The following is a 25,080-nucleotide window of genomic DNA, read 5'->3' on the forward strand; positions in this document are numbered from 1 at the left end:
CGTCGGTTAGCCGATGCATATTAAATGTTTCATCGGCTATCAACGACACACTACTCCGGACGTGGGTTAAATTTCCTTTGAATGCTGCAGATAGGCAAAAAGCCAGACAAATATTTGAGCAGTCCGGTGATCCTTTCCCTGGTACTATAGTAGCAATTGACTGCACTCGTATAGCTATCGTTGGTACTGCAGTACAGGAATATATGTACTGCAATCATCACGGGAATCACTCCTTAAACGTGCAAATGGTGAGATCTTCATATGCACAAGAAAGTCATATTATAATAAAAAATGAACATTTCAGATTTGTGATCCGAACTTGGTTACCTTGGATGTAAATGCAAAGTGGTGAAGCTGCGTTCCTTGTGTTATGGAACTCCGGCATGAAATAGGAAAACTCATAGCTCATAGGTATAAATAATTCATGACATGTGGTACATAATAAACGTTTTATTGACAACACATAATTATAAATAATTTTTCAACAAAAACAAGTACACAGCATATAATATTGTCTTCTCTGAACATAGAACCTGAAACATAATATTTAGTTCAAAGATATTGATATATAATATTCAATTTAAAAACAAAAAGAATATGTGTATGAGTCTGCACAAGCGACCCGAATTATAAATTCATACGTCGTGTAGCACAATCCACGCAGGATAAGCAGAATCGATGAACCAGTTTTCTTCACCAACATAGCGCTGTTCTGCTAATCCATCAGCTTCTCATCAGCTCTGCTCTCGTTTCGGTCTGAAAAATTTAATAACTATTAAATTGATATCTCTAATAATTTTTTATTGATCTTACGAACATTATAAAATATAATTTAAATAACACGCTCGCTCGCGCTAGGCCGCAAACAGCAGCAGCATGGGGGGGCCGACGCTCCGTGGAGACGATCGGACGAATCTCTTGGCGTAGGGCTGAGTCTCAACGGATCGCAGCATGACGCTGCTCTACCGGGCGCAACACCCTGCCAGGTACGAAGGTCGTCTGCGGACGATTCCGAGTTCCGACGTCGAACTTAAGCTTGGTCAGAGGCGGGGCGCCATCGCGCCGGGACATTTAACCACGTTGCGCAGTGCTCGCCTCGCCTCGTCGGGCTTCGACGGAGGCCCCCGCGGACGGGGGCCTCCGTCTGATAGATGTCACATTGTTTAGAGAGCCTTTCGACTCGCGGAACTCACATCACGTATCACCGCCCGATTTGCCTAGGCGGGATACGGCCTTAGAGGCGTTCAGGCCTAATCCTGTGGATGGTAGCATCGCACCACTGGCCGGTCGACCGAGTGCGTGAACCAAATGTCCAAAACTGCCGTTCCTCTCGTACTGAGCAGTATTACTATCGCAATGATCGGTCATCAGTAGGGTAAAACTAACCTGTGGTTTTCCTGCGAACTTAGATTAAATGGACGTGAAGCTACTTTATTTGTATAAAGAATTACCTGCTACGAATCGAGGTCTTCTCCTTGGCTGGCTTGGTTGGGGTTGGGGTTGGCTTGGGGAGGGGGAGGTCTGTCTACTGTGAGCTTGTCACGGGGTATTCACCCAACACTCCACTGCATCTCTACCGCTAGCATCTCTACAAGTACAGGAGGCTCATCACTCTCATCAGCGACATCCACGTGCAAGAAGAGATCTCTATGAAATAAATAAACATATCAAATTGTATCTTATGAAATTTGATTATTTAGTAAAACATATTATATAAACTAACAAATAAATTTGTGTATACACATATCAGGTATTTTGACTCGGCATATCCTCTCTGCCAAAGGTATCTTGTGTTTAACCGCTATGCATTTCGACACACAATATCAGTCGTGTACTTGTTAAACATGATATAGCACCATAAAACATAAATAAACTACGTACATCGTCATTGGGAAGGACTTTGGGCACATCTAGTCCTTCAATTGACTACACATTGTCGAACAGGCACTATTCAAAGTGGATAAATAAACTTACTTTTTGCCATTGGATTATAGTCTTGTGTGGAGCAGCATTATTTAATTAATCTCCTAGGTTTTAATAATGATAATAATAATAATTGGATAATTTGTAGAGCGCCGTTTTTGTGAAAAATCACCTCAATGTCGTCTTCATTTTAAAAGATTGGCTCGGCTGTCATGGATCCGCCAGCAGCATTTATCGAATTGTCTTGACCGTGCCACTCTGTTGCTGCACACTGAAAATGAATTTTACGACAATTGATGACATGTAACTATTACACACTATTCTTAGGTTTCAAACACAATGATGTACACGAAAGATAATAATAAAATAGCTGTCTCACTTTTTAACCTAAAAATGCAATTGTACACGGACATAATACGTTGTTAATTCCGTTTCAGTCTGGGGTGAAAAGCATCTAAATGATATCATGCTTTTACTTACAACATATAGCTTTTGCTTACCTCATTTTAAACAATTTTGTCAAGTTAATTAGCAAACGAAAACGGTGACAACATAAATGCGCCGTTCGGCCCATAAATAAACCCCGCTTTAGTTTGACATTTGACAGCAAACGTCACTTTAGAAGTGGTGAATCTGTAACAAAGTCATTACTATCCAGCGAGGTAAGTACCTTTTCACAAAACGTAAATCTTCGATAAATGGCTTATTTATGTAATTCATAAATAAAATAAGCAGTTATTAAAATGCATTATCATACAAAGTATTTGTTTTTTTAAGTTTTAGTTAGAAACCTTGCGTCACTTAATTATATTTCACCAATTTGTGTTTTCAATAATCTCTTAACAATTTCGTAGATGCTCTTAACCACGCTTCTTTAGGATTTTTTACTAGGTCTCTCCAAAATCGAACTTGTAAGGCTATCAGAAGAACGAGAATCGCTTAATAGTTAAGAAAAGATGTTACAAGCGACGGACAGCTATCTTTCGCAAACGATAGCAGTCGTTGACGAATGCTATCATTTAGCTTAAGGCTAAAAGAACGAGAATCGCCCTCCTGAGTTGGTAGGATATGTGCCAGAGTACTCACCATAGGAAACGAATTGTTCCCTTCTTTTCTGATAATCAGTTTCAATAAATTTTCAGAAAAATCAAACCAAAGATGAGATGAATATAACCTGGAAGTCGTCGCTGATGTAGGTGCGGATGTCACTGCGCTCGCTCATCTTCTTGAAGGCGAAGGAGCGGCTGATAGCGATTACGCATTGCTTGCAGAGCAGCTTGGGTAGCCCGTCATCTTCACGCACCTGCAAATTACCATGCCAAATCAGACTAAAATAGAATTTAAACCTTTATATTATGTAATATGCATAGAATAAAGAATAACACAAGAAGTGCCTTGTGGGCGTGTTTCGTACGCCAAATATTTGCCTAACCGAACTTTAAATTTGCAATACAGAACTGTGTTTACGAGATTCGTTGGTTAGTTTTTTTACGAGAAATTTATTTTACCTCCAAGTTTGTGATGGACATCATCATATCATCAAGACAGGAGCCATATAGCTGCTGCATCTGTCCTTTCTTCCCCAAGCAGGCTCGACAGACCTCATCCAACTTGAGTGGATGTGAGAAATATATTGACATATCCATCTTAAGCCTGAAACATGAAAAATACACGGTTAAGCGCCGCATTTTCATAAAATCTTCAATCGGTAAATAAAAACATATGCTGAACGTTCAAAAACTGACATTTTACACATAAAATCAGCTTATTCACGTAGTTATATTATTGTGCTGATCTATTTGCCAGAAAACTCATAAAACCGAAGTTTGCTTAAACAATATGGCCTTCCAAACTTCTGAAATATTTCTTAATACTTCTTCAAAGATATTTATGACTTACTTACAAAATGTGATGATTCTGCTAGTTATTATATGAGTTTTATTAAGAAATAAATGATAAACATTAAACATTAAACATAACCTATGCACTTGCCAGCTGTCAAATCACATAGGCATAGATATACGGAGCAGTGTTGCCAACTTGGTCTAATGTCGCCGTTTTTCAAACATTAAGTAGCCGAATTTCAGTTGCAATAATTCTAATGAACTCGCATAAATTCTGCCCACATATTGCCCACAAATATTCTCCGTGAGCTTGATTACCCATTTTATTATTCGAAATCCATGGGGGGGGGGGGTTGTTACAGAATTTCTGTAAAACATAATTCGTGCTCCCCACAAAATATTTGAAATCAATGGGGGGGGGGGTTATTACAGAACTTCGCTGAAAAAAATATATATATCGTATGTCAAATATGATTTAAGATTTTCACGGCCAAAAGTATTTTTGTTATTTGTTTTTGGGGTATTATGCCGTGTTGCGCTAACTCCTTCTTTAGCCAACGTTTCGGACAGCATTGCAGTGTCCATCATCAGGGCAGATGTGTTATTTGAGGTTGTGTTAAAATGTGAGCTTATGTATGAGGTTGTGATACCGTGTTGCCAGCTCCAACCCTCTGAGCTAATATTAACGTATCATTTTATTTTTTAATTTTTTATTTAAAGTGGTTTTCTTCGTTTAGCTCTGGTGTATCCGTCAATTACCGGATACCAAGAAACTATTAAGCTTAGCTCCATCGTCTCTATTAATGTTTACGGGATTTTTATGAATTTCAATGGCCTCCGTAATCAGCCGTGCTCTATAAGTTTTCGGTCTCCCCAGGATTTCAGGAACAAATCCAAAGTAATGCCCGGTGTCAATCAGATGCTCGGCAATTGCCGATTTGTCAGGGTGGCCGAGTTTACAAGCTCTGAAGTGTTCTGAAATCCTTTTGGAGATAGTCCGCTCTGTCTGGCCTACATAGACCTTGTCACATCCGGAACAGCTGAGTTTATACACTCCATCTGTTTCCAGAGGAAACTTAGTCTTTGCAGACCTCAGTAAGTCCTGTATCTTTGTTGTTGTTCCGAAGACAGTCTTGATATTTTTCTTTCTCAATAGCCTGGCAATTTTGTCTGTCACATTGTGCACATAAGGCAGGAAGGCACAGCCTTTCGACTCTTGTTCAATTCTGTCTTCGTTTGGTGCAGATTTGGCTCTTATGATTTGCCTTGTCTGACTTGCTGGGTAGCCGTTACGCTCCAGTGCATCGGTCAGCTTCGTAAGTTCCGCTCCGATTTTATGTTCTTCACATATTCTGGTCGCTCGGGTCACCAATGTATGGATAAGTCCTCTCTTCTGCGCTGGGTGGTGGTGCGAATCAGCGTGTAAGTACCGATTCGTATGGGTTGGTTTCCTATATACAGTATGCCCTAGGCTACCATCGTGTTTCCGCATCACCTCCACATCTAAAAAGGGCAGGATTTTATTTTCGTTTTCCAGTTCCATTGTGAATTTAATTTTGCTGTGGAGAGAATTAAGATGATCCAGGAATTCGTTTAGTTTCTCCGTTCCATGAGGCCAAATGGCGAAGACATCGTCGACGTAGCGCCACCATACTTTAGGGACAGCCGAAGCTGTGTCGAGTGCCACTTCTTCAAACTTCTCCATAAAAAAGTTGGCTAGTACTGGCGATAACGGACTGCCCATCGCAACTCCCTCCAATTGCTCAAATAGTTCACCCTGAAACGCAAAATAACCCGTTTTGAGGCAGTGTTCAAAAAGTTTGCAAATGTCTTCCTCATATATCTCCCTTAGCATTGTCATGGAGTCTTCTAGAGGCACATTTGTGAAAAGTGACACGACGTCAAAGCTGACCAGAATATCTCCTTCCTCAGTCTTAACTTTCTTGAGCTTACTAATCAGATCTGTTGAATCCTTAATCCACGATTCGGTTTTTCCAGTTTGCATCTGCAGTAATCTCGAGAGGTATTGGGAAAGTTTGTATGTAGGAGCACCAATAGCACTAACAATCGGTCTCATTGGGATTTCCTTTTTATGTATTTTTGGGAGACCGTACAGGGCAGGAGTTCTAGAGGCTTTTACAAAAAGCTTAGACCAATCCTCTTTCCTGATGCTAGAAGCTTTCACTAGTTCCCTCGTCTTTATGTCAATCTTGTTGGTAGGGTTGTTTTTAATCTTCTTATAGGTGCCTGAATCGCACAAGAGGTCTTCCATCTTCTTTGTGTAGTCTGCCGTATTAATCACGACAGTGGCATTTCCTTTATCGGCTGGCAGAACCAAGATTTCCTCATTGGCGCGTAATTCTTTTAGGGCCGCAAACTCTCCTTTCGTGATATTGGGGCGGGGTATTTCAGCCCTTTTCAAAATATGGCAAGTCTCTTGCCGGATGTCCTCTGCTTGCACCTCTGACATTTTGTGTACTTTCATCATTGTATGTAGTGCAGTTTCTACACCACATACGATGGATTCCACAGGTATCTTTTTAGGGGCCACTGCAAAATTCATCCCCTTTGCCAGTACAGAAGTTGCGTCTGGGCTCAACGCAAGGGTCGAAATGTTGATGACAACTTTATTTTGATCGAGTTGTTTTCGATCACCTTTTTTGTCTCGGTTGAGTCTTTCAAACTTTTGTTTCTGTCTCGCATCTGTTGACTGTTTAGATCTTACTGCTTGTTGGTAAGTCATGTTGTCAACTTTTCTCCAGTCTTCTTCGGTAAGGGTTGCACTTAAGTGCAGATGTAGAGCGAAAAGGTCCCGAGATACTCCATCCAGCTCGCCTCGCACATTGTGGATCCTCTCCCTTAATAGTGCAGCCTCCGCTCTTTGGAATACTCTATCTGCTTTCCGGGATGTGATGTGTCTTTTTTATTTGGATGTGTACTGGTACAATCGATTCTTCTTTATACCTCTTGAGAAAAGCAAGGCTCCCCAAAAAATGGTTCCTTTTCTTTCTCAGATTCTCCAATCGTCGTACCAGAGTGTGAACTTCCTCCCCATAGAGGTTCGTCAAATATGATTTAAGATTTTCACGGCCAAAAGTATTTTTGTTATTTGTTTTTGGGTTTCAAATAACACATCTGCCCTGATGATGGACACTGCAATGCTGTCCGAAACGTTGGCTAAAGAAGGAGTTAGCGCAACACGGCATAATACCCCAAAAACAAATAACAAAAATATATCGTATGTGATTCCCCACAACAATTTTTCGAAATCCATGGGGGGGGGGTAGCTACGGAATTCCATTTCGAAAAAAATTCCTCACATAATTATAATTTAACTTGTCTCTGAAGTAGTCTAATAAGCGACCAGTCGCCTTCTCTTTTAGATTTTTTCATCGCCGATTCTCGTTCTGGGTAACCTAAATGGCGATAAATCGCCTTCGTTGGCAACACTGCTCTGAACCTCTGAACTATGGTGGAAAGTAGCTACCCTTTCCGGCCGGTCCAATATGGCCATCAGCAGGATATTATCCATCTTCCAATTCTGCCAACCAATTTTTGGCATTTTCGGCCAGTACCTACTTCATTTTTCATAAAATATTGACACTAAATATTGATAAAACAAAGGCTTTGATATATTTTCTCAAATGGTTATTCTAATTTATTTTTATAAAAGTGCCTAACTTATAATTCAATGTTTATTAGCTGTTTGGTTTTGAAACGACAATGCATAACTATGCAGGAACTATGTTATTTTTCCAGTACCGACTTATCTCCAATCGCCTTGCAAGAAAAGGATTAAAACAATAAACTTCGACTGCTTATGTTTCGAAAATACCAGGGAATAAATTCGGTTTAGGGGAGTCACTCGAATAACCGAAATTGAACTTGATTTAGACTAATTTAGGGCTGGGGAATCCGAATCTGAAAGAATTAGGTGGGGGTCGGAACTAACTGAGCTATAGGGTCTTGAAGTTTCGTACGCGACACTTTGAAAACATGTTTTATTTATCAACTGTGAATTAAAAACAATCAAATTAACAACTATTTAATACTTTTGAAATTTCAGTAGTGCAAACCAAAAAAAGAAAAGTGTTGCCATATACTAATAATATATTTTTACAAAATAGGTAAGGTTTTTATTTTGGGTTAGAGTAGGCAGAAGAACATAGGAAAAAGGTATTAGAATTAAGTCACAAACCAGTCTATGTCAGTCCCCTTTTATCCCAGTTTTCAAGTAGTTTGTGGCCTACGCTAGGTTTGTATAGACTGGTTTGTGATTTAATTCTAATACCTTTTTCCCATGTTCTTCTGCCTACTCTAACCCAAACCAAAAACCTAACCTATTTTGTAAAAAAATATTATTATTATATAATATATTAAAGGAATCTAAATTCTTGCGAGAAGAAAATGAAAACAAAAGAATTAGAATCTCTTCTCTGGAATGCCGTGTCGCAGAATTAGAGCAAGAAAAACTCTCTGATAGCTTAGAGATGGCGGGCGTACAGTTGCAGCCGGGTGAACCACCTGTGGAAGCAGTACTTCGGGTAGCCAGTTTCCTGGGTTTGCCCCTGCTACAGTAGGACATACGAATGGTGACCAGGACACAGGATCGGCGACAGAATGCCCCGGAAAAACTCCGTGCTTCCTTCCTCAGCCTTAAAACCAGGGACTCTATTTTATCACTCAAAAACAAGGCTAAGACTTTAAATACAAACTCTCCTATTTACATTAGTGAAGTGCTTTCACCGTACTACAAAGAATTATTATGGAAAACCAAACAATCGGCCAAAGAAAAAAATTTCCAATTCGTGTGGTTTAAAACGGGCAAACTGCTAATCAGGAAAGGTCCGGGGGAAAAAATTATGCAAATTAAAAATGAAAATGATTTAAAAAAAATGATGTAACTATTGTAGGTCACTCAGACCTCATAATAACATTTTTCTTATTTAACATACCACCATGGCTGATCTACTCACAATGAACTTAAATAGCACACACCAACATCACACAACCAATGATACAAAACTATGTGATTCTATTATTAACACCCCAGGTTCTCTTACAATATTTAACCAAAATATAAGATCCCTGAACAAAAACTATGATGAACTTGACATACTCTTAAGCAACTTTAAAACAGATTTTAAAATTATAATCCTAACAGAATGTTGGATTTCAACAACTTTTACAAAAAAATACAAAAATAATTATACTTCATTTCACACATTAAATAATAAAAATCAAAATGATGGCATTGTTGTATACATAAATGATAGTATTAACGCTTCTGTTTCAGAAATTGACTTAGTAAATTCAAACTGTTTACAAATAATCACCGACTGTAATACATGTATCCTCGCCCTATACAGATCACCATCCATACCCAATATTACACCATTTATAATGGCTCTGGATTCTCACCTAAAAAAATTAACTTCATTCAAAAACATCATCATAGCTGGTGATCTAAACATAAACATACTTCCAAATGGTCACCCTCAAAACATTGAATACCAACTGATGCTCCTGGAACATGGCATTATAAGCACCATTAATACTCCTACCAGGGTAACCAAAGACTCAGAATCATGTATAGACCACATTATGGTTAAATCAAAAAGACCAATAAGTAGTGCAGTATACGAATCAACAATCACAGATCACTACACAACAATGATAGGCCTGACTTCCCCAACTATGAAATCAACTTTCCAAAATAACACCGCAAAAAAAATAATTAACTACGAAAACCTAAAAAAATGTTTAGAAAAACAGACATGGGAACATCTTACAAAAATTAACTCAACAGAAGAAGCCTGGAATTATTTTTTAACATATCTACAAACTCTCATTATACAAAATACCATAAAAACATCCACATCTATTCCACACCGCAAAGTTAGACTAAAAAAATGGATTACTCAAAGCATCATAAACAGCATTAAAAAAAGGGACAAACTACACAAACAAGTTAAACTGAATCCTTATGATACCTCACTTTATTTCTTCTATAAAAGGTACAGAAATATTTGTTCCCTTACAATACGTAAAGCCAAAGAATTATACTACCGAAACAAACTGATAACAGCTAATTATGACCCTAAAACCGTATGGTCAATTTTGAGGGAAAGTACGCATTCACAGAATAACAAAGACGATACCATAAAAAAATTACTAATTGATGATGAAGAACTCCACTTCCACGAGAATTCTACACGTATCCTCAATTTTATAAACAAACACTACACTAATATTGGTGTTAGCCTAGCTGAAAATATAAAAACTACGTTTCCTCTCAGAGATATCCAGGAACCTCAAAACAATACAACAAACATCAGTAATGACAATTACAACAGACATTTCAAATTACATAACGTTACGCTAGAAGATACTAATAAAATAATTCAATCATTAAAGAATAACACAACTACAGGACCGGATGGTGTTGACTCTAAAACTATCATAACACTAAGTCAACAACTACTAAAACCACTCACATACCTAATTAATCTTAGTCTAAAAGAAGGAATCTTCCCTAGCTTACTAAAAAAAGGTCTTATTATTCCAATTTACAAATCAGGACTAAAAAATAATGTAAACAACTACAGACCCATAACGCTACTAAATACCATTTCGAAAATTCTTGAAAAAACTATTAAAATACAACTTCAACACTATCTAGAATCAAATCACATACTCTCGATCAACCAACATGGTTTCAGGAAAAACATGAGCACAGAACATGCAATAGCTACTGTAACGGACTTCATTACAAAAAATCTAGACACAAAGAAAAAAGTTGTATCTATTTACTTAGATCTCTGTAAAGCCTTCGACACAATTTCACACGAAAAACTATTCAAAAAGCTAAAAAACATGGGCATTAATGGAATAGAATTCGATCTAATTAAAAGCTTCATGTCTGACAGAACGCAACAAGTAAAAATTGACAGCAAGACAAGTCATCCACTTTTGATCACGTACGGAGTCCCACAAGGGAGTGTACTCGGCCCTTTATTGTTCCTCATCTACATAAACGAACTATGTGACATAAAAATTGAAGGTAAAATCGTGACCTTCGCTGACGACACAGTACTTCTCTGTCAAGCAGCCACATGGAAAGATGTATTTATAATTGCCGAAAAAAGTCTATCAGTTGTCAAAAAATGGCTAAACTTGAATACTCTTACCGTTAATACAATAAAAACAAAATACATCACACATAGTATTACACAAAGAGGTCAACCTCCACCTAACATAGACCTGTTTCTACATGACTGTGAACAAACTTCACCCAATTGCCAGTGCAAGCGTATAGAAAGGGTAAACCAAACAAAATACCTAGGGGTCATTATTGATTCACACTTACGCTGGACTGACCACATAACTTTCATTACTAATAAAATAAAAAGAGTCATGCACCTAATAAAGTCAATCAAAAACATTTTCCCACATTCAATACTTAGATCTATATATTTCGCACTCTGTCAATCGATTTTTACATATGGCATACTGGCTTGGGGAAGCGCTACAAACACTACAATCGACCCAATACAAAAAATTCAAAAGGCAATAATTAAAATCATCTTACAAGTACCATTCTACACAAATTCAAGCGAAATTTTCAAAACATTAGACGTCATGTCAATAAGACAACTTTATGCCAAATCTGCACTACTAAATTTCCTCCAACAGAAACTACACATTCCAATGCCACCTCAAACAACAATAAAAACAAGGTCGACAACAAACAATACCCTGAACATACCGATAACATACACCACACACGGACAAAGACACTTCCAGTATTACGCTACAAAACTTTTTAATTGTATGCCCACCACTCTGAAACTACTACTAATGGGAAATACATACACAAACATTCACAAAAAACTGATCACAGCCTGGATCAAAAAACAAGATATCCATTTTATACAAAACATTATAACACCAAACCAAACATAATCATTGATGAATGTGTATGTATCTATGTATACATGTGTTTATTATATGTGTGTATGCATGCATATATATATATGTATGTATACATGGGTGTATATATATATGTGCGTATAAATATCTTTTTTTCCTTTTTTCTTTAAATAACAATGTACAATAACCATTTTAAAAAAATAATAATTTAAAATCTCAACTTACACTTATATAAGAAAATTTAACCAATACACATAAATACATGTACCATTAAATCAAAACCACGCAAACACCTCAGCACAGGTTCTCCTAGTGAGGTGTTCACGAAACATATAACATTACCCACCACAGTGTCACCTACTCAAACCTACCTCACACCCAGCATAAAACACCAAATTAACAACAGTTCTAAATTTATGTATTATATACAAATGTAAATATTTGGTAGACACTGTAATGTATGTATAGAAATAAATATAAATAAATAAATATGGCAACACCTTTTTTTTTTGGTTGGCACTGCTGAAATTTCAAAAAAAAAACAGTTGCAAACAGTTGTTAATTTGATTGTTTTTAATTCACAGTTGATAAATAAAACATGGTTCCTATGTATCGCGTACAAAATTTCAAGACCCTATAACTCAGTTAATAGTGCCGACCCCCATCTAATTCTTACAGATTCGGATTCCCCAGCCCTAAATTAGTCTCAATCAAGTTCAATTTCGGTTATTCGAGTGACTCCCCTAAACCTAATTTTACCCCCAAGCTGAAAGGACGAGAAAACTACGATGGTGGAAAATTTACTTATATTGGAAGGTATGGAACAGTGCATGAAAACTGTGGATATATCAGTAGCTGACGATGCGAAGACAAAAGCCAAGTTAATCCTCACAATAGATCCGTGTCTGTACGTTCATATCAAGCAAGCTAAATCAACTGCAGATTTATGGAAAAGGCTGAAACAAATGTTCGATGTAATGGTTTTTCTAGACGCATTACCTTATTAAGGAGTTTAATATCGATTCGCCTTGAAACTTGTGATACAATGCAGAGCTACGTCACGCAAATTATTGTTAAAAAACTACGGTCACTTGCATTATTACTGACAATCGGGTGAACCAAAATATGTTCAAACAAATATCTCCCTTGGATAATTTTGTTAATCCTTTACACACTAATCTGCCAATTTTTATGTTTTATGATTTTGTGCACATATTTAAAAATATTAGAAATAATTTAAAAGATTTCATTCTCATATCCAGATTTTGACGACAACTCAATAATAAGACATGCCCAATTTCAAGATCTGAGAGATATATTTACCATAGAAAGCAACAGTACAATTAAAAAGGCATTCAAATTAAAGATTAAAGTGGTAGTACTATATCGTCTCCTTTTTGATGTTAATAAACTAACCTGATCTAAAAGAAGAGTTTTTAAATTCATATTCAAGACTACTGGCAGCGTCTAGTGCGGACAATATGAGCTTTTAATAAATGATTATTTACAGTATTCTGTCGTCATAATTAACATTGTCATCTATATTAATATTATGATATCGTACCAACAAATTGTGACCATAAACTCGTTTTGGGGAATAACCACTTCAATCATTGATCCATCATCCGATGAAGAATTATTGCTCTTGTGGAGCTTAGCAGCTTCTAAAAAGAAAAGGATGTATTGGGTGCACCCAATCAACACAACAATGTGTTGTTTTACTTACTATCTCCATTTCTGTAGCAATTTCACACCAAGCTTCGGCTTTTACATCACTCAAATCGTATAATAAACTCCTTTCCCTAACCAATTCAATTAACTTTTGTAACCTCAGACATCGCGGCGTTCTCTGCCTCGGCGGGAAAAGAACTCTTAGAACGCGACGTTCCGTTTTGACCGCCGCGCCCGCTGTGTACGTTGTTGTTACCGCTCTCTGTGTGCTCCCGCTCTAATAGCTCAGTTGGAACAGCAGTCTTTCCAAGTGGGGAATTTCTAATGTTGGACTCCAGTTCTGTAACCTTTCCTTTTTAGCAATCAATTAAAATACTTTCATGAGAATCCAGTAGCTGTGCAAACCATAGTATTATTTTCATTTTGTTTTTATTAACATTTTCTATTTAATAGATTGCTTTCGAAGGGTACTTGGCCCCCATGTGCAGGCAGGTGTGGGGCATGATCCTGAAGAAACAGCGGGGATACAGGCTGCTGGAAGACATCATTACAGACGCGGAGCAATCGTTCCAGAAGCCGGAGCAGAATTTAAAGGTAAATTGATTGAAATCCTCCAAATAGGTAAATCTAGGACTGAGCGGTCTTCTTCATACAAAACTTTAATTTGGATTTGCAGCCAAAATACTTGACCAAACTAAATATAATTATTTTTTTAAACATTTGAAAATTTAATTTTAAACCCATCAATATAGTTTTTTTAACAATTCATATAATTTATTTTATATTTCATTATACTTGCATTAATGAGAGGCTGAGGAGAAAAGTGTGGCACTATAGGTCAGCAGATTGGTTCGGTATGCGGGCCCATTTCAACGCTTTTCCGTGGTCAGCTGTTTGTTTTCGGACTTCGGACCCTTCAAGATGTGCCCAGGAGATTGGTGAAGTCATCAAATTGGCGATGGATGGCTTCATACAATCGACTACTAAAGAAACTGGTGTGGGCTCAAAGCCGTGGTTCAGTCGACAATGCTCCGAAGCAGTCCGACGAAAAAACGCGGCTTACCGAGCCTACAACACATCTCGAACGCCCGAAAGCAGATCAGCATACAACAAATCGGCAAAGGAATGCAAGAGAATCATCAATAGGTCAAAATTCGAACACGACCTGCAGATCAGCAAAAAGCTGGCTGCCTGCCCGCATGGCAGCAGAGCATTCTGGTCGCTTGCGGGCTCAATAGGTCGAAATTTTTGCAAACCCAGTTTGCCACCTCTTACCAGACCTGACGGCTCACTAGCAAACACCGCCACCGAAAAGGCTAACTTATTAGGGAAAATTTTTGCGGAAAACTCGACCCTCGACGACGGGGGTGCTGTTCCGCCGTCGGTTCCTCACTGCGGCTTCTATATGAAAAAGCTGAGGATCCGGCATCGGGATGTACTCCACGTCATACGGGGGCTCGATGTTAACAAAGCTAGTGGACCTGATGGAATACCTGCCCTGGTATTGCAGAGGTGTGCTGCGGAAATAGTTCCAGTTTTGACAAAGCTCTTCAAAATGTCCCTGAAGTGTGGCACTGTGCCCTCTGGTTGGAAAAAAGCGGTAATTCACCCTATTCCCAAGAAAGGTGACCGCTCCAACCCGGCCAACTACCGCCCCATAGCGATCACATCAGTTCTGTCCAAAGTGATGGAACGTGTGATCAACGACAAACTGCTCACATACCTCGAGAAGAACAAAATTATCAACGACCGTCAATACGGATTCCGGCGGAACCGCTCGTGCGGTGATCTTCTCGCGTATGTGACGCATGTTTGGGGGCGGTGCCTGGAACGTCACGGTGAGACCCAAACGGTCGCACTAGACATATCCAAGGCCTTTGACCGGGTCTGGCACCGAGGACTTGTCAACAAATTGCATTCTTACGGACTTCCCGCATCCCTGTGTACGTGGATTGCTGACTTTTTAAGGGATAGGTCGATTCAGGCGGTTGCTGACGGTTTCACCTCTTCCTCGCACTCCATAAATGCTGGCGTCCCACAGGGATCGGTTCTGTCTCCGACTTTGTTTTTGTTGCACATCAATGACCTTTTGACATGTGCACCGATTCATTGTTACGCGGATGACAGTACAGTTAATGATAGCTTTTTGTTTGACAAGCCCCCAAAGGGCACACAAACTCCAACGGCTCGGAGGGCTTTGAAGCAGAGAATGGACGGTTATCTCGAGAGTATTTCCTCCTGGGGTAAAAATAATCTCGTCGAATTTAATGTTTCAAAGACCCAATCCTGTCTGATTACGTCTAAAAGGGATCCAAATGATAATCTAGTCTCCTTCAACGGAAGCAATCTTCCGAACAGGCCTTCCATTGATATGCTTGGTGTAACTATAAGTGACCAGCTCAGGTACGGGGGCTCCATCGAAGCCAGAGTAAAGTTGGCCTCTCAGAAGCTGGGCGTACTGTACAGGGCCCGCAGATACTTTAATAGTACACAACTGCTCACCCTGTACAAATCGCAAGTGCGCCCTACTGTCGAATTTGGCAGCCATCTCTGGTCTGGAGCCCCAAAATACCTGAAAAAAACCCTTGACTCTGTGCAGAAACGGGCGGTCCGTTTGATAGATTCCCCAATCTTAACAAACGGACTGCAATCTTTAGAGCACAGGCGTCAGGTAGGTATGCTGTCCTTGTTCTATCGGTATTACAATGGAAGATGCTCTGAGGAACTAGCGTCATTGATCCCTTCGGCACCGGTGCGTAGTCGGGATACACGCCAAACGCGCGCCCAACATTTGTACACAGTTGACACTTGTCACATGAGAACGGGTCGCTTCTACGATTCGTTCTTAAGTTCAACAGCTCGGCTGTGGAACGAACTGCCGGCCTCTGTGTTTCCTCCCTCCTACAACATGGGACTCTTCAAGACCCATGTTCACTCCTTCCTCTCCAAAAAAAGACCCTCCACACAGCATCCCCAAAGATGACATAGGCCCCGAGGGAAATTATTTTCTTCAGGGCCTCCTGTGTGGAGTAAATATTAAAAAAAAAAAAAGTAAAAAAGATTATTTTTTTAGTAATTACCAATTACTTTAAGTCACAAATAATTGCCAAACTTGCCTCTAAAATTATGAAAAAACGTTTTTTTTTTATTGCCTATATTTATAATTTTAAACATTAATAAATAAACTAGCACATCACCACCCTTTGATTTAAAAAAAAAATATATTATTATGTTTTGTTCAGTATTTTGGCCAAATTTAAGTTTTGCATGAAAAAGGCTGCACATCCGTTCCCCTTAAGGCGTATTAACCAGCGACCGAGAATTCGAATTTCGTCAAAAGGCAGTCTCGCGATCGGAGGTTTTTTAGAACGAGGCAGAAATAGCATATTCATTCCACTGCCAGCCGTCCACTCCGCGCGGCGGTCGAAACCTACAGCATGGTTCCGATGAAATAACAATTATTGTGTTTGAATTTTCGGTTGTAGCTTTCTTCCTAATAATAGTCCAGTCAAGATGTACATCCGTGCTTGCAAAAGGTCCAGTCATTCTGAATTTTTTATATGTTGTTAGGACCTAAACCAGTATTAAAAAAAAAATTTTGCAACTTCTAAAGTGCTGTGCGAGCGGCGGTGGACCTAAAAAAACCAGGAAATTTTCGGATTTTTTTCAGTTTTTGCTCAATATCTCAGTAAAGGAAGGGTCTGACCGGTGTAATTGTCATGCATACTTTTAAAGTAGACTAAATTTGCTATAATTTGAGACCAAAGCAAGCTATATAAAGCCATTGGTTTTCAAGATACAGTTCTTCAAAAATAGGCAATTTTTTCCAAAAAGTGAAATTTTTTCGAATTGGTCACTTATTTTGTAAAATAATTTCTAAAATACGCATCTCACGTCAAATATTGTTTGAAATAAAGTTGTTGAAAATTTAATAAGCTTTTATTTGAGACTAAATTGATATCTGTAAACTAAACGGTTCTCTCAAAAATAGCAGATAACCAAAAACAGTCATAAGTGGGTTTTGGGTGAAATGCAAATAAACTGTTCTCGCGTCTTTTTATGGTTGTATTGTGCTGTGAAGTAAATCCATTAATCATCGTGGGTTTATCCTAGGGCTATAATATAATTACGACTCTTTCAAATTTCAAGTACCCATTAGTACCTATACCCATGGGTACCCATATGAATGGGCACGCATATTCACGAGCTATTCGAGCCCACATTTTGGCAAACCTCACACTGGCGAGCATTGTTTTTTATGAGGTTGACATAACTCCTGAGGAGCGAGACGAGACTGAAAAATTGCTGCGAGACACTGAAAGGTCTCTCACTATATAAGCAGAAGAAATTGATACCTACCAAATACTAAAGGCAAAATTTAAAAGTGCTTTGGAGAAAATTAAAGCGAATGGTCCAACATCACAGTTGTGGGTCCAATACTTTCGTATGACCACTTTGATAAAACTATTCATCCAGGCAGAGCGTGCTGGTGATTGGAACCTTCATTTGTACATTGTCCACAAGATGCTCCCTTTTTTCCACGCAGCTGGACATTTTTTGTATGCTAAGAGCGCGCACCTCTATCTTCAGGATATGATGGCTCTATAAGATCGGATGGATAAAAGTGAATACGACATGTTCACAAAAGGATCCTTCACCATTTGCCGGTCTGACAAGTTTTGGTCTGGGTTGTGGTCAGACCTAACAATTGAGCAGAAGCTGATGCGATCCATGAAAACCTACGGTGGGTTGACCAAAGGAAGAGGAATCTCTGAAAGTTCTCTGGCAAGGTGGACAACAGGAATGGTGTTTATGTTGAACATTTGTGAAGAACTGGAAAGTTTTTGCAGCTTATCATGTCATACTGGAGATCAGCATGTAGACATGAGACCTTCTCGAATCATCCGAGATAATAGTGATGTGGAAAAACTAAAAAACTGGTTTGCTCTCCACCCTCCATTTCCCAAAACTGACAGTTTAATTTCTATCAGTAGTGGTTTACTGGCAGGTCCTGAAATTAATTGCCACACAGCCCAGAGGGTTGGAACGGAAGGAGTAATGAAAATTGTGAGGAAAATGTACGACAAGGTAGTAATAAAACGGAAAAATAAAGTTACCACGCTGGTATCGATCACCTCAACCGTTAACCCATATTTCGTTGACGGTTCAAAAACGCACCATCCTGGTTGCTTGGTCATATTTTGATAACTTGATAAGAATTCACCGTTATTCTTTCAGGTATTTATAGAAAAGGTTTGACTTTACCGTTAGAACTAAACAGGTAGAAATATATTTGCTTCAGTCGCATTGTAGACGCCCCCAAAGTCGGACAAAATACGACACTCAGGTAAGCAATTTTTAAATAATTATTATATTTAACATATGACTAAAATTCTTAATATATTCTAGCATTTTTTAATACAGAATTGACTCGTATTTAATAATTTGAACACTTTAAAAAAAATAAAAATTTCAAAGGTACTCATTTTACATAGTTTATTTAAGTGGTGCATTAACGCACCGTCGGCGAAATACGGGGGTAAAAACCTTGGCATTATTTTATTCATAATTACCGGCATCAATCTGCTAATACTGTGTTTTTTCTTCTGAATAGTATGAATCCAAAGGACTTTTTTACCGCACAAGAGGCTGCTGACTTTATCACAGAGAATTTGAATGTCAACGATGAAGACGGCGAAGAAGATATTCCAGATGTGGTCGTTTTACCACCTGAAGTCGCCGAAGTTACAGATGAAGAGGATTTTGATGACAATGATTTACATGAAGACGCTGCATTTAGCCATACTTTCGGAGATACGGCAGGAACTTTGGAAGTCCACTCCAAGAGGCTGATGAGTGAACCTTCAACAACTCCATCCCAACCCCAACCATCAACATCTTCGTCATCAATGCCAAGGGAAATGCGTTGGAAGAAATCGAAACCTAGTTATTCGCGAGTGCCAAACAACGTTGAGAATAGAAGCGTCGAAGATGTGAAAAGAAAATTAGTGGGTAAATCTTGTACCGAGTTCTTTGAACTATTTTTTAATGATGATCTTATTAACTTAATTGTAGAACAATCAAATGGTTACGCTCTATTAAAAAACAAAGTAGCCACATCGTTGACGATCAATAATATAAAAACATTTATAGGATTTTTATTATACACTGGGTATCATAGGTTACCTCGTGAAGAAATGTATTGGTCTCTAGATGAGGACATTACAAATCCTTTTGTAAGGTCATGCATGACCAGACAAACCTATCGTGACGTCAAGAGTAATTTACATTTGGCTGACAATTTAAATATCAATACGACTGACAAACTTTATAAAGTTAGACCATATTTATCCTTGTTGAATAAAAATTTTAAACAGTTCGGAATTGTAAGGCATGCGCTGTCAATAGACGAACAAATGATCCCTTATAGAGGAAAACATTCGTGTAAAATGTATATTCATGGCAAGCCAATCAAATTTGGATATAAGTCGTGGACATTGGCTTCTGCAGATGGATATATTTATGCATTTGATATATATACGGGAAAAAACAAAGTGCCGTCAAATACTAATAATTTGGGTATGGGAGGCAACGTTGTGAAGGATCTTCTGAAAAGTGTAGACACTCCAGGAAATCACATTGTTTATTTCGATAACTTATTTACATCGATCCCACTTTTGAAGTATTTAAGTGATTATTTGTTTTTCGGTACTGGTACGATAAGAGAAAATCGACTAAAGAACATCGGTACACTAAAAACGACCAAACAAATTAATAAATTAGAAAGAGGGGAATATGATTATAGATTCGAAAAAAACAATGAGATACTGGTCGTTAGATGGAAAGATAGTGCTGTAGTTACAGTGGCATCTAATTTTGATAACGTAGAGCCCATTAAAAACGTATCAAGGTATTCAAATATTAAAAAAAGATATATAAATGTCACTCAACCCAGCGCTCTTACCCAGTATAATCGTTTTATGGGAGGTGTTGATTTAGCGGATAATTTCGTTTCAAACTATAGAATAAGGGTTCGTGGTAAAAAGTGGTGGTGGGCAATATTCTCCAACTTCTGTGATGTGGCACTTTGTAATGCATGGAAACTATACCAAATGGTTCATCCAGAAGAAAATATGAGCCTTTTGAATTTTAGAAGAAGTGTGGCCACCGCTCTCATGAAGTCGTCAAAAGTAAATTCTTCTTCTATTGGCAGACCCACTAGATTTGCGACAACATCGAGGTCAAGTATAACAGGGAGTAGTCATTTTTTAAATAAGGGGGAAAATAGAAAAAGATGTCGCATATGTCATTCACACACATATTTTATGTGTCCAGAGTGTAATGTGGCATTGCACCATAAATGTAACGAATTATACCATACCGGAAAATAACGTTTATTATAATATTTGTGTATGCTAATTTCTTATTATGTCTTTTAGAAAGGTGCACTTTCCTACCTATATATACAATATCTTTAATTTTAGTTAATATTAGTAATACGATTTATAAATGAAGAGAAATAAATCCACTTTCAAATAAACTTGTTTGGTTTCATACATTTACTTTTTACCCCCCTATTTCGCTGACGGTGCGAAAACGCACCACCTCATATTTTTGTAAGTATGAGTTTTTTTCCTTTTTTTAAATTTTTTATTTTCTTAATTGTGTGTTTATATACCACATATCCAAATTTCATCAAAATCTGACCACGGGAGCTGATAGCGGCGAAATATGGGTTAAACTGCCGGACAAAAACAGAAGAGTGGCTGTGGATCCGCTCACAATTTTTCAGCGAGTGTGTATTGCAAAGAAATCTGAACAGGATTTACAGGATGACTTCAAGTATGAGTTGGCCCCGTTCCCGATGTCTCTGTTCAATGAACAAGGGATGCGCAAGAGCACAAAATCTACTCTGTACTCTGCATTCACTCCTCTTTCCAGCCACACGCCGATAGATGCCAGCACTCACGTCATTTTGGATGTTGGCTACCTCTTGCACAAGGTCGTGTGGCAGCGGAAAAGCACGGTTCGAGCACTTTTGGCGCGTTATACCACCTACGTCCGAAACCACTTTGGGAAGAACGTCTCCATCGTTTTTGACGGCTACCCCGAAGATGCTACCAAAAAAAAACAGCGGAACGACTGACTTGACTTTCGATGAACCCACAGTAATTCAAATTGCTCAAGAGCATGTTTTGGGCAATGAAAACAATAAGAGACGCCTTATAACTCTTCTCTGTGACGCCTTTCAGAAGGAGGGAGTAGAATTAGCTGTTGCTGATCGAGAGATCGTCATGATGGCGTTATCAAAAAGAGCAGATGCCGATCGGGTCGTCATAGTGGGAGAAGATGTCGACCTGCTCGTTCTTCTCAATGGTTTATGCGCTGAAGAGACAAACGTCTGTCTTCAGAAGAGCACGAAGGGTGAAGCTGGTTGCTGTCACTACTCTACGACCTCCTACAACAACCAGGACTCCCGACAATTACCAGGAACGGTACTATTTACCCACGCGTTTGCCGGGTGCGATACCACCTCAGCACCGTTTGGCCAAGGAAAGACCAAAATCAGCACACTTCTGAGCAAGAGTGAACCACTTGCTGAGCAAGGGCAAGAGCAAGAGATGGGTTTAGCTGCCTTGACTTGTGTCGGCGGGAAGGAGTGAGTACTTGCGCTGAGCGGCTAGTACGGACACACACACAGTCACACTAGAGTAGTAAGTCGCGCTCGGTGGAATTAGGTACCTAATAGCGGTAATGGCGGATTATTTTTAATAAACTTAGGTTTTGAGTTAACACAACACGTATGTGGAGTAATGCACTACTTTCACTGCACTGTTACTAAATTAGCACTAGAGTAACGTATTACTTATGATCAGGATCTATTTAAATTAGTTATTTTTTTTAATATTTTAGCAGGAGCTGATTCAAACACGTTAGTAATGTGTATATTCGTATTGTTGTGATGTCAATGTGACAAGAGTTCACAGACTGTATATTCCCCAAAATGATCACCTAATGCACCAAACAAGAGCTGCTCGCCTCCCTTGGGATTTTGTATGATATTGCATTCTATACACACCGCACCGTATCATATACGCACCGACCGGTCGGTGGCCGAGTTAACATCGCGCTTGGGTCCCACTCAGGCGTAGTGTGTTCAATTCCTCGTCTGGCTAAGTCCTCCATCACAACACAAGCAACATTTTCAGCTTACTGTGGTGGTAGTAGGAGATTTTCAAATATTGTCAGGTTATTCGTAACCCGGGAATGTTTGTCTTTCTTTCTTAAAAAAAAGTAATTATTTATATTACCATAATATCATTAATCTTTTCACACCTTTGTGTCTTTATCCTTCATGAAATGTGACACAGTGCACTGCCGTCTCTATTTACAAGTCGTGCTGTAGATTTGGCGGGAAGTCAAATTTCAAAGTAAAGAGGCCTATTTCCTCAAGAAGCAAAAACATCATGTTATATTAATTATCAAAATACTACTACTACTAACGCCATCTGTGTACGATAACCTATTCAATAAACGTTAGTTCATCCATTGTTCATCCGCATTTATTTAACAGGTTATGGGCCCAGATAATTTCAGGCGTTATAATCAGTTGCGATAATAGTCAAATTGTGTTTGTGTTAAAAACTAATTTCTTGTTGTCGCGGATATATTTTTCGTGTTAGGAATAGGGTTAAGGAGTTGTTACGAACTCATAAAGTGTTGGACATTTTAACAGAAATGGCGTCAAATTCATACCTCGCAAGTATAACCAAGCTGAAAGGCGAGAAAACTACGATGAGTTGGCGTTCGCTGTGGAAAATTTACTTATATTGGAAGGTATGGAACAGTGCATGAAAACTGTGGATATATCAGTAGCTGACGATGCGAAGACAAAAGCCAAGTTAATCCTCACAATACATCCGTGTCTGTACGTTCATATCAAGCAAGCTAAATCAACTGCAGATTTATTAGGTTATTATTATTATTATTATTATTTATTATTTAGGTTCATAAGTAGGAGATTTTGAACTTTAAAGCAGTTTTCATAGGCCTTATACATTATTTTTTCTGGGCTTATAAAAAGACTTATCTAAAAAATAATGGATTATTTCAAAGGCTAAGATGTATTCTACTCGCGGTATTTAATTAAAGCATCTGAAACATTTGTAGGATCAAACCACATGATTTTAAATTACTACGTAATGCATCGCCTTAATATGAATATTTGGTAAACTTTCAGGATTGCTAGCCACACTTAATATGAATATTTGGTAAACTTTCAGGATTGCTAGCCACACTTAATATGAATATTTGGTAAACTTTCAGGATTGCTAGCCACACTTAATATGAATATTTGGTAAACTTTCAGGATTGCTAGCCACACTTAATATGAATATTGTATTGAAAATTACATAAAATGAAAATTTGCTTTCAACATATGGGATCTCATCCATATACAATAATAGACAGAATTTTGAAATAACACTTTTGATTTGATTTAATTACAATAAAAACCAACTACATATTTAAATCCAGGGGAGTGGAAAATAATGCGTTAAAGTTCCATTTTTTGTCAATCAAAGTTTCAAAATTTAATGCAATTTGATAGCTCAGCCATGTTTTCTTATTGAGCGTGAACAGCGATTCTAAATGTTTACCCTTAATTACTATAAGCCAATTATTTACATCTGAGGGATGGAATATGCTGCATTTAAAGTTATATAACGAATAGCCAATAACGATGCGTGAATAGACTATATATGCCTGCCTGAAGAATGTGTACGGCTGTAAAAGCTATATTTTCATGAACGCCTGTCGTTTTGATAACATTTGGTCCACTGGCAAACAAAACTGTAACAAAAATCCATATGAATAATTGTATTTATTTAAATAATAAGTGATTTTGGAGCACATACGAATGGAAAGAAATTCCATCAGATTTGGTAGGTTTTGATCGAGAATGATTTGTGCTGCTCTCAAAAGCACAGGAAGGCATTTTAACACAAAAAGGAGCCTAGAGCAACGTGTTTGTGGCACTGGTGACAGCTTGTCTGACCAACGAACTTGTGTGCGATACTAAACGCAGTAAATCTCAACTGTGTTCACTGGACCTAGTTCGGTGAAACCACGCGCGTTGTGTCGGTAACATATTTCAAAGACAAATTTGACACGCGGGTTAAAGCACAAAACCACGTTTTTTTATTTGGCTAAAATTATAATTTTTAATTTTCAATGTTACTCACGTGCCATCCAGACCCCTTACAGAGTCGTCTGCGTCTCTCGTATCCTCAAATTCAACAAAGGCAAAACCTGGTGGATTTCTTGCAACCCACACATTTTTGATCGGACCATACTTAGCGAAGACACGCTCGATTTCGTATTTTGAAGCAGAAGATCCGAGATTTCCTACGTACACCTTGCAGTGCAGATCCCACTCTCGAAATCTTGACATCCTGCAAAAAAACACAATTATCTAACCTGATTTCAATTTTACCACAATCGCCATTTTTTTACGTAGATTTCACATAATCCATAAAAAAACATCACAAAACTAGCTATGGCGGTTAAAAATGGAAAAAAACTTACTTTGCTGTTTGGAATGAAGATATTATTAGATTGCTGTTTGGACGATTTTAAGCAAAATTAGAGTTTTCAAAAAACCATATTTGCGAATAGCCGCTGAGCCGCGCTGTCACACACGCCGTGCGCC

General features: G+C 38.3%; 1 protein-coding gene across 2 annotated transcripts; it reads right to left on the reverse strand.

Moving 5' to 3' along the window:
• Nucleotides 1–351: 351 nt before the first annotated feature.
• On the reverse strand, nucleotides 352–25,080 carry LOC149414808 (uncharacterized). 2 transcript variants are annotated; one of them, XM_089643077.1, is made up of 7 exons: nucleotides 24,957–25,080; nucleotides 24,614–24,823; nucleotides 3,432–3,576; nucleotides 3,098–3,226; nucleotides 1,975–2,194; nucleotides 1,452–1,647; nucleotides 352–756 (listed from the first exon to the last, which is right to left on the reverse strand). In XM_089643077.1, the coding sequence occupies exons 2-5, from the start codon at nucleotides 24,820–24,822 to the stop codon at nucleotides 2,114–2,116; spliced, it is 564 nt and encodes a 187-aa protein (XP_089499203.1). In that variant the 5' UTR covers nucleotide 24,823; nucleotides 24,957–25,080; the 3' UTR covers nucleotides 352–756; nucleotides 1,452–1,647; nucleotides 1,975–2,113. The 2 variants fall into 2 exon arrangements, 1 of the variants encoding a protein (XP_089499203.1); XR_016303858.1 differs by lacking the exons at nucleotides 3,098–3,226; nucleotides 3,432–3,576; nucleotides 24,614–24,823; nucleotides 24,957–25,080 and adding an exon at nucleotides 2,424–2,563.

The sequence above is a fragment of the Hesperophylax consimilis genome, chromosome 19, assembly GCF_061612785.1.
Source record: "Hesperophylax consimilis isolate HC1 chromosome 19, BYU_Hcon_1.0, whole genome shotgun sequence".
Lineage (NCBI taxonomy): Eukaryota > Metazoa > Arthropoda > Insecta > Trichoptera > Limnephilidae > Hesperophylax > Hesperophylax consimilis.

Bases quoted from the DNA above. Each gene is read 5' to 3' on its own strand.
- LOC149414808 (XM_089643077.1), bottom strand. From the start codon at position 24,822: ATGTCAAGATTTCGAGAGTGGGATCTGCACTGCAAGGTGTACGTAGGA. The intron at 3,227-3,431 runs GTAAAATAAATT...GGTAATTTGCAG, and splicing joins TGTCCATCACAAACTTGGAG to GTGCGTGAAGATGACGGGCT. The intron at 2,195-3,097 runs GTTATATTCATC...ATTCATTTTCAG, and splicing joins ACATCAGCGACGACTTCCAG to TGTGCAGCAACAGAGTGGCA.